General features: G+C 39.8%; 4 protein-coding genes across 4 annotated transcripts in view; 3 read left to right on the top strand and 1 right to left on the bottom strand.

The window, feature by feature from the left end:
• The first annotated feature begins 1037 nt into the window (after nucleotides 1-1037).
• LOC6549793 lies at nucleotides 1038-1937 on the top strand. Its single transcript, XM_001977280.3, has 3 exons — nucleotides 1038-1306; nucleotides 1361-1432; nucleotides 1492-1937. The coding sequence occupies exons 1-3, from the start codon at nucleotides 1128-1130 to the stop codon at nucleotides 1823-1825; spliced, it is 585 nt and encodes a 194-aa protein (XP_001977316.1). The 5' UTR covers nucleotides 1038-1127; the 3' UTR covers nucleotides 1826-1937.
• Nucleotides 1938-2491: 554 nt separating this feature from the next.
• Nucleotides 2492-3114, bottom strand: LOC6549794 (40S ribosomal protein S28). The gene is made up of 2 exons (XM_001977281.3): nucleotides 2776-3114; nucleotides 2492-2707 (listed from the first exon to the last, which is right to left on the bottom strand). Exon 1 carries the CDS (start codon nucleotides 2992-2994, stop codon nucleotides 2797-2799), a length of 198 nt encoding a protein of 65 aa, XP_001977317.1. The 5' UTR covers nucleotides 2995-3114; the 3' UTR covers nucleotides 2492-2707; nucleotides 2776-2796.
• An 805-nt stretch (nucleotides 3115-3919) lies between these two features.
• LOC6549795 (translocon-associated protein subunit alpha) lies at nucleotides 3920-6516 on the top strand. Its single transcript, XM_001977282.3, has 2 exons — nucleotides 3920-4226; nucleotides 4882-6516. The coding sequence occupies exons 1-2, from the start codon at nucleotides 4163-4165 to the stop codon at nucleotides 5724-5726; spliced, it is 909 nt and encodes a 302-aa protein (XP_001977318.1). The 5' UTR covers nucleotides 3920-4162; the 3' UTR covers nucleotides 5727-6516.
• Nucleotides 6517-6565: 49 nt separating this feature from the next.
• LOC6549798 overlaps nucleotides 6566-15382 on the top strand; it is a 42901-nt gene continuing 34084 nt past the window's right edge. Inside the window, exon 1 of the mRNA XM_001977285.3 lies at nucleotides 6566-7227. The gene's annotated coding sequence lies outside the window, so the exon portion shown is untranslated. The remainder of the gene's footprint in view (nucleotides 7228-15382) is intronic.

Here is a 15382-nt window from a genome sequence, read left to right as displayed (position 1 = left end):
TCGATTGGAAATTTATTTACGAGCGCAACGAAGTATAACATTTCATATTTAGACAATTATTTTTGAAGTTGTGGCCAAAAAACAGATTATTTTATGACCGAAATTCAAAAAAACGGATTTTGGCAAAAATTCAAATTTTTTGGTGGGCATTTTAATCATAACTTGGCTAAAAATGATCATAAAGGTGAAAGAATAACTGTTTTGAGCAGCTAATTATCAATGCTAGCGGCCCCTATCACTTTTTGACCGATTTTGGGAACTTCATTTTTCGGTCGATTTTCGCATTTTTTGTAAGGGGTAACATCATCAAAATTTGCAAAAAATTTAAAAAAATTAGCATTCCCATTTTTGAACGCAGTTCGATTGGAAATTTAATTACGATCTCAACGAGGTATAACATTCCATATTTAGACAATTATTTTTGAAGTTGTGGCCAAAAAACAGATTATTTTATGACCGAAATTCGAAAAAACGGATTTAGGCAAAAATTCAAATTTGTTGGTGGGCATTTTAATCATAACTTGGCTAAAAATTATCATAAAGGTGAAAGAATAACTGTTTTGAGCAGCTAATTACCAATGCTAGCGGCCCCTATCACTTTTTGACCGATTTTGGGAACTTCATTTTTCGGTCGATTTTCGCATTTTTTGTAAGGGGTAACATCATCAAAATTTGCAAAAAATTCCAAAAAATTAGCATTCCCATTTTTGAACGCAGTTCGATTGGTAATTTAATTACGAGCGCAACGAGGTATAACATTCTATATTGGGACAATTATTTTAAAAGTTGTGGCAAAAAAACTGATTATTAATGTCCCAAATTCGGATTTTCGCATTCATCAAAATATACAAAAATTAAAATTGGATAAATTGAAGGCCAATCGATTGGAAATTTAATTACGAGCTTGGAGAGGTATGACATTCCATATATTGATTATTATTAATAACAAGTTGCCATAAAGAGGATTTTTTTTGGAAAAAATTTAGAAATATAACCTTTGTGCGATATATATCGTTCTGAAGGCGATCGCCAGCACCACCATGTGCCGATAACTGTTCATATTATCGATTACAGTCGCAGAATAGTACAAATTACAATATTAACTTAAATTTTACTGCATTTTCGTGATGCTATCGCCAGCGGATCGTTTGGAGCACTATAAAACCAGTTTGGAGCAGCAACTCAAGGATTTGGCCACCACCATAAGGAGTTACCTATGCCTTAAATCTGCGACGACACCTGAATTGTCGAATCAAGCGAATCGGTTGTGGGAGTTGGGCCAACGATATCGACTGGTCGTCAAGGGGTAAAACCTTAATTTGATGAAATAAAACAATGCTAATTTGCCATTATTGTGTAGTTCCAATCAAGCAGCCACAGTTGCGCTACTTTCGGTGTGCCATGATGTTTACCGAAGCCTGCAGAACAGCATGTAAGTGGCCCAATCATAACCAGAAACTTATCTGATTTGCTTTGCTATCCATTTCATAGATCGAAACTGGTTCATGAGCTGGTGCAGATATCCGCCCAAGTAACTGACTTCGAAACTGAATGCCTGCACCTAAATCACGAGCAGAACCAAACCAAAACACCGGCGGCCTTGACCGAATTCAGAAATTTCCTAGAGGAATCGCTGAAACTGCTGCAGAACCAGGTCAAATATCTAGAGCTTCATCTTAGCCAACTGCAACCCAAGTTTGCAGCACCCGAATCCTCTTTGGAGGCCTTCAAATCCGACCTCCACCTGCCGGAACCAGCAGAAGCACGTATTACCCTCGGATTGGCCAAAATCGAAAGACTGTCCAGTTTCCCGCTGACTTTGTGAGGGGAAAAACAAATTTGCTTTTGTTAATCAGGCTAATTTCTGAAAGAATATAGAAGTGTGCATCTAGTGGTTTTAACTATAATTTCCTATAAAATGTATATTAACTAACTGAGCTGTTGCTTTTTATTGTAAATATATATATTTTCGGTGCAGCTCCGGCCGTTCTAATATTTAAAATAATTTTTGCATAAAATGTACATTGAATTAAATAACATCAGTATTCCTCTATACAAAATATTTGTATTAATAAAGTGCTATTTTGTTGCTTTTACTCTTTGTAAAATGCTATTGGAATTATTTGGCTGGGCTCTTTTGAAATATTATTTCGTCGACGCAAAAATACGAAATTTTTGGATGTTATGTTTCCAGACTTCTTGCCATTGCGTTTTAAAAAAAAAAAAACTTTGCTTCTATAAGGAAATCAACGAAACCCATTTTCAATAAAGCTGTCCATGTGTGTTTAACAATTGAAGAATCATCCGCTCTATTTGCATTTCGTCTGTTTAAAGTTATTTGTTGATTTCCGAGAAGGCAAAGGTTTCTGCTAAATGCAAATATAGATTGTTAAATAAAGTCGCTGGGAGACAACATTCCATTGGCAATTTTCACTGGGCACTCAAAAAAAACACAAAAACAAAAAGTAATGAAACCAAAACACAGGCTTGATTGGTTTTCTTTTTCGTACAAAGGCGGTCCAATGCTCTCGAGATTTATTTAAAACACATTTTGGCTGATTTTCTGGCGAATTAGGTGTGTATTTTCATTTGTTTATAACGAATATGCAGCAGCCACGCGCGAATTTCTTGGCATCCATCCGCTTCTTCTTCTCCACGAAAAACAAGCCGCGTGCGAAAAACAGTTTGTGTGTGTGTGTAAAAAGGTCTGTGGAATAATAAAAGGTTGTGTTAAAAGGAGTGTTTACAGCGGCAAGCAATTGCAGGCGAACATACCTTCTCGAGTTTGGTCGCCAATTAGCGCAGCCTCCTGGCTTCACGTTCGGATTCCAAAAGGGTCAGGATGTCGCCCTCGCGAACTGGTCCCTTCACGTTGCGGATGATCTGGCGGTTCTGCTCGCCCAGGAACTCAACCTTCACCTGAGTACACTGACCCTGGGAGCCGGTGCGGCCCAGAACCTTCATTACGCGTGCCCACACAACTGGTTTGTCCATGTTAGATCGCTAAAATTGCTAAATTCACAGAGAATTCACGTGCAAGTTGCGCTTCAATTGACAGCCGCAAGCAAAAAGGAAGTTGAGCGGTTATCGGCACGGCGACGTGAAGTTGGTTGCGCTGCGCAGGCCAATCGATAGGTGCGATTAACGGCGTCGCTCACTATCGAATGCGCGTGAGTGGCTATAAAATAGCCAACTAAATTATGTTACTACCACTGTTAAATTTGTCCTAATATTTTAAATGATTGGTGTCCTAAATTGTAATATTCATGTTTAATTTCACTATTCCTAAATCGTTGTACCACGAACCGAACCGAATTAGCTATGAACGGCAAAGTGTTGGCCACATACACAAGCAAATGAAAATTGGGTTCCTTTATTTTTGATTGATTTTATAAGAAACGTATTTGTAATAAATATCGCTACATTTCAATATGGCCATTTAATGTTGTCTTATAATATTTTTAATATAAATGTAATATTAATATATTATAGCTATAAAAATAGCCAGATTACAGAAGCGGTGTCAGTGCTGTAAAATGTTTTTAGTATGTTTACCTCCGTCAAGAAGTAGTTTTTTGTATTAAAAACTAAATATTTTGTGAAACTTAAATTGCATAAAATATGATGTTTTCCTGATTATTGTTTTTTAGTGAATTAAATGAAAAAACACGAGGAATGACAGTTTCGGCGTTTTGCAGCACTGCTTGTCTCGCCAGAGTTGTCGGCCCACTCAAATGTCAACAAAATAAAACAGCATTTAATATTATTAGTTATTTTAGGTATAAGAAAACGCTTCCAACAGTAATTAAATGTGTGTTTAATAGATGCCTAGGAAAATGACTACCCGTGCGGCAGTTACGATGTGGATAACAGTGTATTTGACCCGCCGAATCAGACGCCCTGGCAACCCTAGACGTGGCACCACGTAGACATTTGACAGTGAAAGTCGTGTCTCCGCTTCGTGTTCACTTCGTGCCCCATCGTCTTCTGTTTTCGCCGCTTTACCGCCGCCGCTCGTCACTTTTTCATTTTCACTCGATCGCGAAGGTTGTGTGTGCGTGCGTTTTTTCCCCTCAGCCGATTTCCCAGCCGAATTTCCGTGTGTGCGCCGCGCATTCGATTGCATTTGGAGCCCCGAAGATATTGAAAACTAGCCAACAAGATGAGGCATCTGATGTTCCTTATGCTGATGGTCCTGCCCATCGTCATCTGCACCTTCTCGGCGCGTAAGTAGAGCCTACACATATGAATCTCTGCCGATAAATAACAATCGTTCAGTGGGCGGGGGTGCTCCCATCCGTATACGTGGCATTCTGCCGACAGATTTGCTACGTGGATTATGCTTCATTGCACTGCCAATCAGTGCAAGTCGTGTGCTACCGTCGTAATTCGACGATTTTCATTCATCTTTGGTGGCCGAATTTTCATCATACGGTCAAAACTGTTGAGTTGGCATGAGCCTATCGCCCTCTCGCTCTGACTCGTGAGTTGGCTTGTCTGAGATGGCTATTAGTTCGTTTCGTTTGCAAGATCAAGGCTTCAAACTAGGCACGATGGTATTTTTTAGGCATTCTCGGTATATATCCAAGTTTCCCACTGATCGGTTTACTATATCCCAAGCTTGGGAACAGTTGCAAAGGAAGTTAGCCAGGCCTTGAACAAGTCAAAGTATCAAATTTAGCTCCGCAAGCTAAATGACCCATTTACAAAAGCAATAAATATACATAGGTGTTTAATATCAAGGTTACAAACATATTTCTGTAAGCTGTCAAGAAAGCCAACCTAAATATATCATATCTCTGATTAGTTTCAAAGATTATGCGAATGTAGCTCCGTGTACTTCAGCACTCTCAATAACAACACTCTTTCTTCCTTTTACAGCCAACAAGTTTGGAGCCTATGCCGCCGAGGCCGTGGAGGACGACCTGGTGGACGTGGAAGGCGAGGAGGGCGCCGTTACTGGCGAGGATGCGGAAGCGGACGAGGACAGCGACACGGGCAGCAGCAGTTCGCCAAACGCGGACACTTATCTGCTCTTTACGAAACCACTGTACACACCTGGCCAGCAGCTGGATCTGCCCGGCGGCAAGCCCGTTGAGTTCCTGATTGGATTCACCAACAAGGGAGCCGAGGAATTCGTGATCGAGACGGTGGAGGCCTCCTTCCGCTATCCCATGGACTTCAACTACTTCATCCAGAACTTCTCGGCGGTGGCCTACAACCGCGAGGTGAAGCCCGGCTTCGAGTCGACCGTATCGTACACCTTCCTGCCCTCGGATCAGTTTGCCGGCCGTCCCTTTGGACTGAACATTGCTCTGGCCTACCGCGATGCCAATGGCATTCAGTACAACGAGGCCGTCTTCAATGAGACCGTTCTGATTTCGGAGGTCGATGAGGGTCTGGATGGTGAGACCTTCTTCCTGTACGTCCTGCTGGCCGGCATTGTGGTCCTGCTTCTGGTCATCGGACAGCAGTATCTGCTGGGTAGCTCTGGCAAGAGGAAGCGTGCCGCTGCCAAGAAGGTGATCGAAACCGGTACCGCCAACGACAGCACCATCGACTACGATTGGGTGCCACAGGAGACGCTGCGGGCGCTGCAGAAGTCGCCGCCCAAGTCCAAGACGCCCAAGACCTCGCCCAAGCCCACCAAGCCGGCCAGTCCCAAGGTGGCCAGCCAGCAGAGTCCCAAGCAGCGCAAGGTCAAGCGTTCCGCTGGCGATGATTAAGTTCAAATCCGCTCAAGACTGCACATATCCCAACAACACCGAGAGCGGTAGCCACAACATCGGCTGCCGAAGGAGCAGCTACAGCAACAGCAATTTCACCACTCCCGCCATTTTCATCCTGTAGGGAGCAGAGCATAAAGTTTCGTAATTAATTAGTTATGTACATCATGTTCGATCATTTCTAAAGATCATACTATCATAATTTTTTTTTCGTCTATCGAGATTGTTAGTCTTTAAACGAATACCGAACCAACGTTTCCGCAGATTTGTTTTAGAAATTTGAACTTTGAAATGCCCAAAACTGCACATACTCCAAACACAACAACAAAAACAACAACAGCAACAATCACAACAAACAAAACATATGAAAACAAACCAACCTAAAGAAATTCCTTTGTGAAATTGTCTTCGTTTGTTGAAGACACATTATAGAAAGAGGAGGAGCAGCTTAGAGAATGATTCGCGTCGTCCAACTGAAAGGATTATCGAACGAAAATGGAAGCTAGACCGATCGATTGAGTTGTAAGACAAGAAAGCCTTCCAATTGTACGATATGTTTAAATTAGTCATACTATTACAAAGCGATTGATTGTCCTCTGTGTTTATTTTTCGTTTATACCCATCCCATTCCGATTTGGACTGTGTCATTCTTTTTCTGTTTGGACCGAAAGATGTTGAAGTGAGTTTTTTTTAGCTAGAGAAGTCGCAGGAAGTCGACCGATGAATAATGAGAAATTTTCTTACAACAAAATAAAATGAAAAAAAAAAAAACAAAAATAAAATTTAAAAAAACAAAAACTGCGATGTTTTTATACATGTTGCGCAAACTGCAAAAGTATTTGTAAATTTACTAGAGTTTATCGCAAGTATTATGTTTGCCTAAACTTTTATGCGGCGCACTCGGTGTCGCCATCTGTTGGCGACCATTCTAAGTTTCCGCAAAACTGCAACGGCTAAACTTTCATTTAGCAGAGCTTTCACCGCTGTTAAAATGTGCCCACTCCACAGACGCGTTAGCAGCGCTGTTAAGGACATGGCAACTTGTTGTCTTGCGGCTGTTAAGAACTCGCACCGCCCATTGTAACTCATTCGTCAACAGACTCTCGTGCGGTTCGGTTCTCAGCCTCAGCCTCTGAATTCTGTTTACTCACATCACAGTCGCAAGTCACTGCTCAGTCGCGGCTCACTGGTCACAGTTTACAGTTACGCAGTTACTGCTTTTGTCCGGTTTTCGAAAGATATTCGAAAGTGTCGAACATAGGATTTCTTTTTTTTTTGGTTTTTGTGCTAAACTAAGAAATTGAGTATATAACCATATAAATAAAGTGCTTGGGCAGTTGAGCCAAAGGCGTTCTGAATACCATTTTTTCAATTCGAATACAAGCGACCGAGCCGTAGTGAAAAGTGTGTGTGGCAAATATTTAAATCCCATTTGCGTTCCAATTCGGAGGAGGATTTAGCGGAGAAAGCTTGAGACACAGAGAACACATCGCAGTCAAAGGTGAGCGAAGTGCTTGACAAATGTAAATATGGTCAGTTCCATTGTGCGGAGGACTCAAATTCCCAGTTGCACTGAGAAAGAAAGAGAGAGAGAAAGAGAGACAGAGAGAGAGAGAGAGAGAGAGATCCATTTGCAGGTCTGGAATTTTGGGGCTATGTTTGCCAAAACCAAGCCGAATAAATCGGGCAGCACGGTTTTGATAGAGACGGAAAATGGGTTTTCAAATTTTCTGACTCAGAAACCTGAAACGAAACCGATGCATTTAGGTCATTTTCAACTTGGATTTAAAATACACTGATTATACTTATACTTAGTAACCAAAAAATTAACATCTTAAATAGCCACTTATGAAACAAACAACCTATCAAAAGCTCTAATGAATTGCATTGAGGAAAATCGCTTCTAAATGAACTGTTTTATTATAGCAGTAATCGTAAACGTGACGAATTAAAAGCATTGATTAAATTACCTAAAAGTCCTTGGGAAATGTAAATACTTTTCCTATTTGCAGAGCGCGGCTTGTAGCCCATTGGAGCTTCAGCTAAATTTCTGAGCAATTACGACTTTGGATAAATTCTTAAAAGAAATATTTGAAATATCCTTGGCGTAATGTAAGCAATGAATTCATGAATGTCCTAGCAGGTGCCTATGTGCACATGTTTGCTTATTTGGCCCAGCATTTGTTTGTCTGTCAACAAAATGGTTGACTTGAATCGAGTCGAGCTGAGTCTGGTTTGGTTTGGTTTGGTTTTCAGCCAACTTTGCAGGGGAGGAAAATGAAGTGAATTAATTACCTCTTCGGGCTTGAATTCGTAATTAATTCACTCTTGTTCCATGCCCGTCGTGTGGCTCCTTCTAATTCGACTTATAAATCATGTTGGATGAGCGGTGGAATTGTTGGAGCGACGGGCAGGTGAGTTCCCTTCTACGCCGGGGTAACAATTTGAAAGGCAAAGACACTTTAAAGTCGTCGTAAATCTGGTCAAAAATATCATTTTGCCAAAACATGGAGTGCCTCGAACATTAAGTAATGTACCGTTTTTTATGGTTACATATGTGGAAACTTTGTTTGTGGAATTATAGTGTTTCGCTAAACTTTTGTCTGACCAAGTGTTAACTTTTTAATGAATGGGAAATAGTTTTGCCGCAAAAACTTTGCGCTTAATTGGAATTTGGAGACGCCATAATTTTTGAAATACTTTTGTACAGATAAGCTGTATTTAAAAATGAAAAAGCAGTTTCTAACGTAATTGGGAAAGACTAAATCAAAAGTGGGTTTGATTTCTAAAGATATAGTTTTAGATAAATGGGGAAAAATAGTGTGCATTTTAGAAATTCAGAAACATAAACGTAAGTTTTGACTTATAGAAGGTCTATATAGGTCTTAATATTTTATATTTCTATTTTATAGTTTAGAAAAACTTTTGAACGGATACACTAACCAAGTTTTCTATTTGGTGTAACCTCTTTGTTCGGGTCTCCCAAAAGATTTGCTGTCATTTGCGTTTATATTGGCTTGGCTTCTGTTTGGCTTTTTCTCTATCGGTTAGGGAGGGGGTGCAAATAATTTTCAAGCAATTTTACTTAATTGCCTTTTGCAGATAATAAATCATTTTCTTAGCAATTTGCGCCGACATCAAAAACCCGCACTTAAGCGGAGGTCCCCGCAGAATTCAGCCACCTCCCATATTTGTTGGCCTTCATTCCAGTTAACCCCTTTCACCCCGGGCCACCCCGCTTTCACCCACTTTCACCCACTTTCACTCGCTGCTCGATCAGACCTTAAGATGGCCTTAGTTGGTTGCTCCTTTTTTGTGTGACGCTATCTGCCTTTTGCTAATTAACTTGGCTTGTTGCCTGTTGCCACAAACACAAATACAAATACGCACACACTTGCAGAAAGAAAGAAAGTGTGCCTCACTAATACACACACCCACACACACACACATAGAACAAGTTGAATAAGCAACGTTTTGAATTTCTTTGGAATTCGAAAATCTCATTAAAATGTTCGCCGTGTCTCAAGGAAATGGGAAAATTTTCGAGCGGGGTAAGCCCCCTCAAAAAGGTGTGTCCTCGTCCAAAAATTGATTGTAGTTGACATTTTATTGTTTGTTAGGTTTATTTACCCGGTAAGCAAATATTATATGAAGAATTCAATTATTTAATATTAGCGTAGCTTTGTTTGAAATTTCGAAAATCAAAAACAGGCAAGGAGCAAGCAAAAGTTAAAAATGAAAGTGCCAAAAATTGATTGAGCCATGATTGGCTATGAAATTAAAAAAGCAAAAATCGATTGAAGGAACGCCAAAGAAAACGCACGTCAAAAGAAAATTCGGAATGAATAGGAAATCGAAAAATGACAAGCTAAAGGCGACTGGAAAAATGGAAGTGAATACAAATTATGAAGTATCTAGGAAATTTGAAAGCAAAATAAAAAAGTGGGCTAGAGGCGCAACAAAATTACAGCAGTAAAAATTGCATTTAAAAATGAACAAAGATGGTCAAAAAAAAAAAAATCAGAAAAGTATGCGACCACAATTTTCATTTCCAATGCCTATATGGTAAAGCCTGGATCTTAACGTAATGTAACGCACTGTAGCCGGATTGAAAAATGAAATTATAATTGTATTTGCATACTCGCAGACGAAAGTGTACCATTTAATGCCCTTCTTACACCTACGACCACGAAAATACCAATAATCTACAAGCATGTGCGATGACAACATTTTCCACACCCGAAACAAGAATGAAAAATTATAATTAAATAACAACTAACGCCATGTACGGAAAGACAGATGGGAAAAGCGAGGAAATGCTGGAAAAACAGGGTGCGAGCTGAGGATTAAGTACTGAGTTTGTAATTCACTTGGCTGACCAACTAAACTTTCTCCTACCGAAAATTTCTGGCCAGCACTTGTCAGGGATAAGAGGACAAACACAGTGGAAAACTATTTTTGGAAGCGATAAGATATTTCATTTGGAATAGTTTCAAAACTAAAAGACCACCAAAGCATTTACTTGATTGTTAATGTCTTGAATTAAACAAAGTCTTCTAGTTTCTGTTTGATAACTTGTATGCAAAGTTTGGAAAGGCAAATTATTTCAAATGCATGCGATTTCATAATAAATTGCATGCTGATATCCTAAGCCTCAATACTCAAAGGTATTGTTTGATGTAAGAAGCTGTGGATTTGCAATTAAAATCCTCAAGGATTTCATATTGTAGTTGATACAAACTAAGATTCCCAACAACTTTGCAGGCATTAACAATGGCATTGTTTTATGTACTTTCCAGTGTGACAATTGGCGGGTTAAGGAAGTTGGGTGTTAAGGGGGCTTTGCCAGCAGAACTACACGCAAAGTGGAGTAAGGCAGCGTAAAGTTAAGCAGGGACGACAACTTTTTTGTGCATGATAACGACAACAGCACAACACTAATGGCCATGTATGTATGGTATGGCATTCTACACGTGTGCCGCCTGTCTGTGTGTGGCTTCCTCCTGCACGTGTGTGTGTGTGTGTAAGAGTGTCTGTTTTGGTTTACCCCCCCCTCCCCCCACGGTGCACATGTGTGTGTGACAGGCGGCTGTCATTTGTAATGCGCTACGCAACATGAAAAAGGGAAAAACGGGGGCGGCAAACCGGGAAAGGAGTGGCAAAGAAAAGCGAAGGGAAAACTATTTCCAGGCATTCGGATACCACGTCAGCGGAAAAGCAGAAGAACCTCTAATGATACGAACACGGGCAACTCGAATAGTTGAAAACAGCAATTGGGTGTTAAGCAAGCGAAAGGAAAGCCAAGCCATCGAAAGTTCAAAACTGCTTTTGACATTTTCCACAAATTGGATTGGCTTCTACCCGAGTTCTTAGGTAAAGGTTTGATCTAAAGTTTTGAATTACTATAAAAATAACTGAAAACCGAGTGAACTGCTAGATGTTAGCAAGAATATTCCAATAAATCGGTTAAGTTCTAGTGACTTTAGTACTACCATTAACATCGGCTTAATTGAAAAGAATCGGTCTGGGAAAACGACTTAAAGAGCCTTTTAACTATGGTGGTATATATATAAACATGTATCTGCGTCAGGGTCTGGAAATACCCTGTTGAATTCCATAACAAAGCTGTAAAATATCATGTCTCGGAACAATAACTCACACACACACATAGACATACAAGCGGGTAAACAATGCCATTGCTTGAACAATTTGAAAGCCGAACGGCGAGGAGATGCGGGGCACAAGGAATTTTCGTTTGTCAACGCTGCTTTTGCTGAGCGCGAGCAATATTCATAAATTTTTGAAATAAATGTTTACAGACACTTTGCAGGATTTTCCACCTCTTTTGTTGTTGTATTTCTTTTCTACATACGTTGTTGTTTCTGTAACACGTTTTTCTTTTATTTTTTTTGCGTCCTTTGTTGTTGCGCAACGCACTTGATGCAGATGAGATATATCCATGAATGGCGGTAAAAATGGCAGTAGCTGTGTGAGTCTAGCTCATCTGCATGGGTGAGTGTTTGAGTGTTTGAGTGTTGCCAGGATGGCAGATAGTTCACTCACTTATTCATGCCCAGTTCATTTGCATCGAATGCGGCTTGCATGTGCCAGAGTTTCCACACTTTACCCACTTTTCACCGCTGTCACATCGAATCGCAATCAATTCCGCAGTTCGACATGAAATTAAGTCGTCAACTTGGCAGATTGCTAACTTGACTTTGACTTCGTTAATTGCCGTTTAAGCTGCTTTCAAGTTTGGCTCTTAAGTACTCCCATATAGCAAATTCAGATGCTTAAATAAATATTGTATACCTTTTGATGGCTTCATAAATAAATCTCAACCGCGAATACTCGTATGTAACACAACTTAGTTATGCGATTTAAAAAACATTATTCCGTTCACTCAAACCGCAGTATAAGTACACTACATAAACCATAGCTTCCTTGAAAATGTGCTGCATTAAATAAAAAATGTACAAGTTTGTTCGCTCTACCCAGTTTATTTCTATTTTTCTTTTTCCCCACAGCAAGTTTTTTTTAATGTAATTTTGTTTGTTTGTTACTGTTTTCTAAATTGAGCTTGGCCCCCTCACTTTAATCATTTTACTCGCTCTAATCTGTGGTACTTTTTCTGGAAACTGAGATATGGATAGTGGGAGTTGCAACGCTCAAAGGGAATTTCAGGGCGAGTCCTGTGCATTTTTCATGAGGATTGCACACCGAGAGCAGCGCAGCATCAATTAAACACTTTTCTCCAATGGCTAACACAAAAATAAAAATAAAAATAGCCAGGGGAAAAGTGGGGAAGGCGGGAAAGCAACAGCCGGACGGGTAATAAAATATTTACCAAAAAAAAAAAAGTGCCGTACAGCAAAGTGAGCGTTTTCTCTCTATCGTTAAGCGAAAGAGAAAGAGGATGGGCGAGAAAGGGACGGCGCCACTTGCCAAAGTGCCCTTTGCCAGCGGGGATGTGCGAAAGGGAGGGAGCTAACCGAGGGAGAGAGACAGAGAGAGAGAGAGGGAGCGAAAGAGAGAGAGGGAATCAATGTTCAAGTGGACTGAGCTGCATAAGTGCATCCGTTGAGCACAGCTCCTTGAACATTTTTTAGCTGATTCGTTTATGCTATTTACCCGACTTCTACTGCCAAGTGCACAATTTTGTTCCGCTTTTGATACCCCGTAATTGTGCAGTAAACGGGGAGGATATGGCCCATTTTCCAGCTGTAAACTTTGAGCTTAAGTACTCCTCGTAAACTATGTTTGAAATAGCATAAAAATGGATTATAAAGTAAGGAATTGGTAGAATTCGTACACCCAAGAACGCTAAATATTTATGCCATTTCGGATTTTACATAAATAACTTGGTTAAAATGATACTGACGACTATATTCTATTGGTAATTTGTACCAATTGTTATCAGCCTTGTAAACGGTATCAAATGATCTATATACTAACCTATTCCAGTGGCTTTTTGCCCAAAACGGTGGCCGGAGTTAATTCGATTAGTTTGAAGGAAAACGAGTAGATGCAGGAAATGCAATCCATTTGTAGCCAACTTTTTTTCGACGTTCTCATTACAGTAACATTTACATTGGGCTTTCTCCTTGATGGAAAACCTAAAACTTGATTTATGCCTACATTTTTGGGGGCCGCACTTGATTTGTGGCCGTGCTGGAATACGATTTTTGTGGAAATCTCTGGCTTGCCATGCTTAAACCCCCGATTTTCCCATTTACCGTCCATCCGATTTTGGTCAGATTCCTTTATGGACTTTAAGTGGCCATTAGTTTTCATTTACAAATGCTGTTTTTCTTTTTTGGTTTTTTCTGGACATGCGTGTGTGTAGACATGTTCAGGATAAGCCCGCAGTTATTTGCCTAACTTCAAACATAGGGCTGTCTGCAAGGACACCAATTAGCTGCCAAAGAGGTCGTGAAAAATGGGCGGAGCTTGGGCCTAATTTGACGCACTGTGTTTTCCTTTTTCCTCCTTTTTTCTTTTGCGTTCACATGACCTTTTTTTAATTACACGATGTGTGTGTGTGTGTGTGTGTGTGTGTGTGTGTGTGGCAGAGAGTCCTTGTGTGGCTGGCCAAATATTTTACGCTTGATGTGGCAGCAACAAAGGCAATAACTAGACCCGCATCCTGTACTTTTTGGCAACAAACTGGCAAAGAAATGAAGAGAAATGGTTATGGAAATGATCGGAGATAGGGCTCATTTCTAGGTTAAATTGAATACTTTTATATAATTATATACTCGCCCGGTTTATTTGTTAATAGAACCATTATTTTCTGCGCCCGTATAATTACAATGTTTAATGGCCATACATTTAATTAAAATTCGAGTTTTCATTCTCATTACCTTGTTTTTTCCACAATATGTCTTCTATTTTGTATGGCTTTCCTTTTATTAGGTGTTTATGATCCCATTTTAACCTTAAAGCTCAAGAGAGTGTAAACAAGTACTGTGCTACCTTTTCATTTTCAGTTGAAGTGCAATTAAGTTCAAAGGTTGCTTAACTTGAGCATTTCGAATTTTGTATTTAATTAAAGCCTATATTCTCTTTCTCTTTATAAAATTAATTGAGTAAAATGCTAGTGCCTTTGCATTTATTTTGACGAAATAGTTGCTTAATGGTTTCCTTATTTTTCAAGGTTTCTTGGTGCTTTGAAAATGTATTTGCCTTTTTTTCAGTGTGCTTCATGAAAGGACTTTTCATTGCGCTCACAGATGGGACCTTGATCATTTTTGACCTCGAAATTCAACACCAGCAACTAGTTTTTCCTTCCTTTTCCGTTTTTTTTTTCAACTCGTTAAGCTGGGGGCATGACACATCGCTCAATGGATTCAACTCTTTATGTGATTGTGATTTTTTAATTGCATTGTTTGGCCACCGAAAACAATGGGGGTTAAAGCGTTAGACAGAGGAAAAATGCGGTGGAAAAAAAGGATTTTATTGTTCGGTCGTCAGTTTCAAGTTGATTTTATTTTATTTTATCATCCATTGTTACGCGTGCAGCAGATAATCAGCTTATTACAATTCATGTGCAGTACGTTTGTTTTCCTTTCATTTAATTTTGGTGCTCTCTTCTGTGCATCCGCATCCACAAACAATGGTCTAAATTGATTTTAACCCACTGCGGCCCCGGGGGCCTGGCTCGTTCCACCCACAATCAAGGCTCTGCAAATATCAACTTGCAACTTGTTTGTTCGAAACTTTCATTGAACATTGCATACTTATGGCAGGCGCATTGATTGGCCCTAGTTCTGCAGTTGGGCCACCCACTTTTAGCTTCTCTTACTCACTCTCTGGTGGGAAAAGCAATTTCAATGCGGGGGAATTGGCACAATGTTTAACTCTTGGCGGGCCAATGCGGCGTATACTTACTACTAGTGCTCGTATTTACTGCACATCAAGCATACGCCGCGTGTACATTAAATATATCAAGGGTATCTGCCGTAATATCTACCAAAAATATATATTTGTTTGAAGAATATACATATTTTCTTACTCTTTAATATCATTACTTTTATTGCATTAAATTCTAAATAGAATTCATTTTTTTATTTGAGTTTTGAAATGTAGCCAAGACTAGAAAATAGTTGCGAAGGCAACTTTTTTGGTTAGAGTGTAGATGAAATGGCGTAAATGTC

This window comes from Drosophila erecta, unplaced genomic scaffold (genome assembly GCF_003286155.1).
Source record: "Drosophila erecta strain 14021-0224.00,06,07 unplaced genomic scaffold, DereRS2 tig00000152-arrow-arrow-pilon, whole genome shotgun sequence".
Lineage (NCBI taxonomy): Eukaryota > Metazoa > Arthropoda > Insecta > Diptera > Drosophilidae > Drosophila > Drosophila erecta.
The sequence above is the reverse complement of the archived record's forward strand: the minus strand, read 5'-3'. Positions and strand labels throughout refer to the sequence as shown.

Coding starts and splice junctions, on each gene's coding strand:
- LOC6549793 (XM_001977280.3), top strand. CDS start 1,128: ATGCTATCGCCAGCGGATCGTTTGGAGCACTATAAAACCAGTTTGGAG. Junction 1,307..1,360: donor TATCGACTGGTCGTCAAGGG/GTAAAACCTTAA, acceptor ATTATTGTGTAG/TTCCAATCAAGCAGCCACAG. Junction 1,433..1,491: donor CGAAGCCTGCAGAACAGCAT/GTAAGTGGCCCA, acceptor TCCATTTCATAG/ATCGAAACTGGTTCATGAGC.
- LOC6549794 (XM_001977281.3), bottom strand. CDS start 2,994: ATGGACAAACCAGTTGTGTGGGCACGCGTAATGAAGGTTCTGGGCCGC.
- LOC6549795 (XM_001977282.3), top strand. CDS start 4,163: ATGAGGCATCTGATGTTCCTTATGCTGATGGTCCTGCCCATCGTCATC. Junction 4,227..4,881: donor CATCTGCACCTTCTCGGCGC/GTAAGTAGAGCC, acceptor TTCCTTTTACAG/CCAACAAGTTTGGAGCCTAT.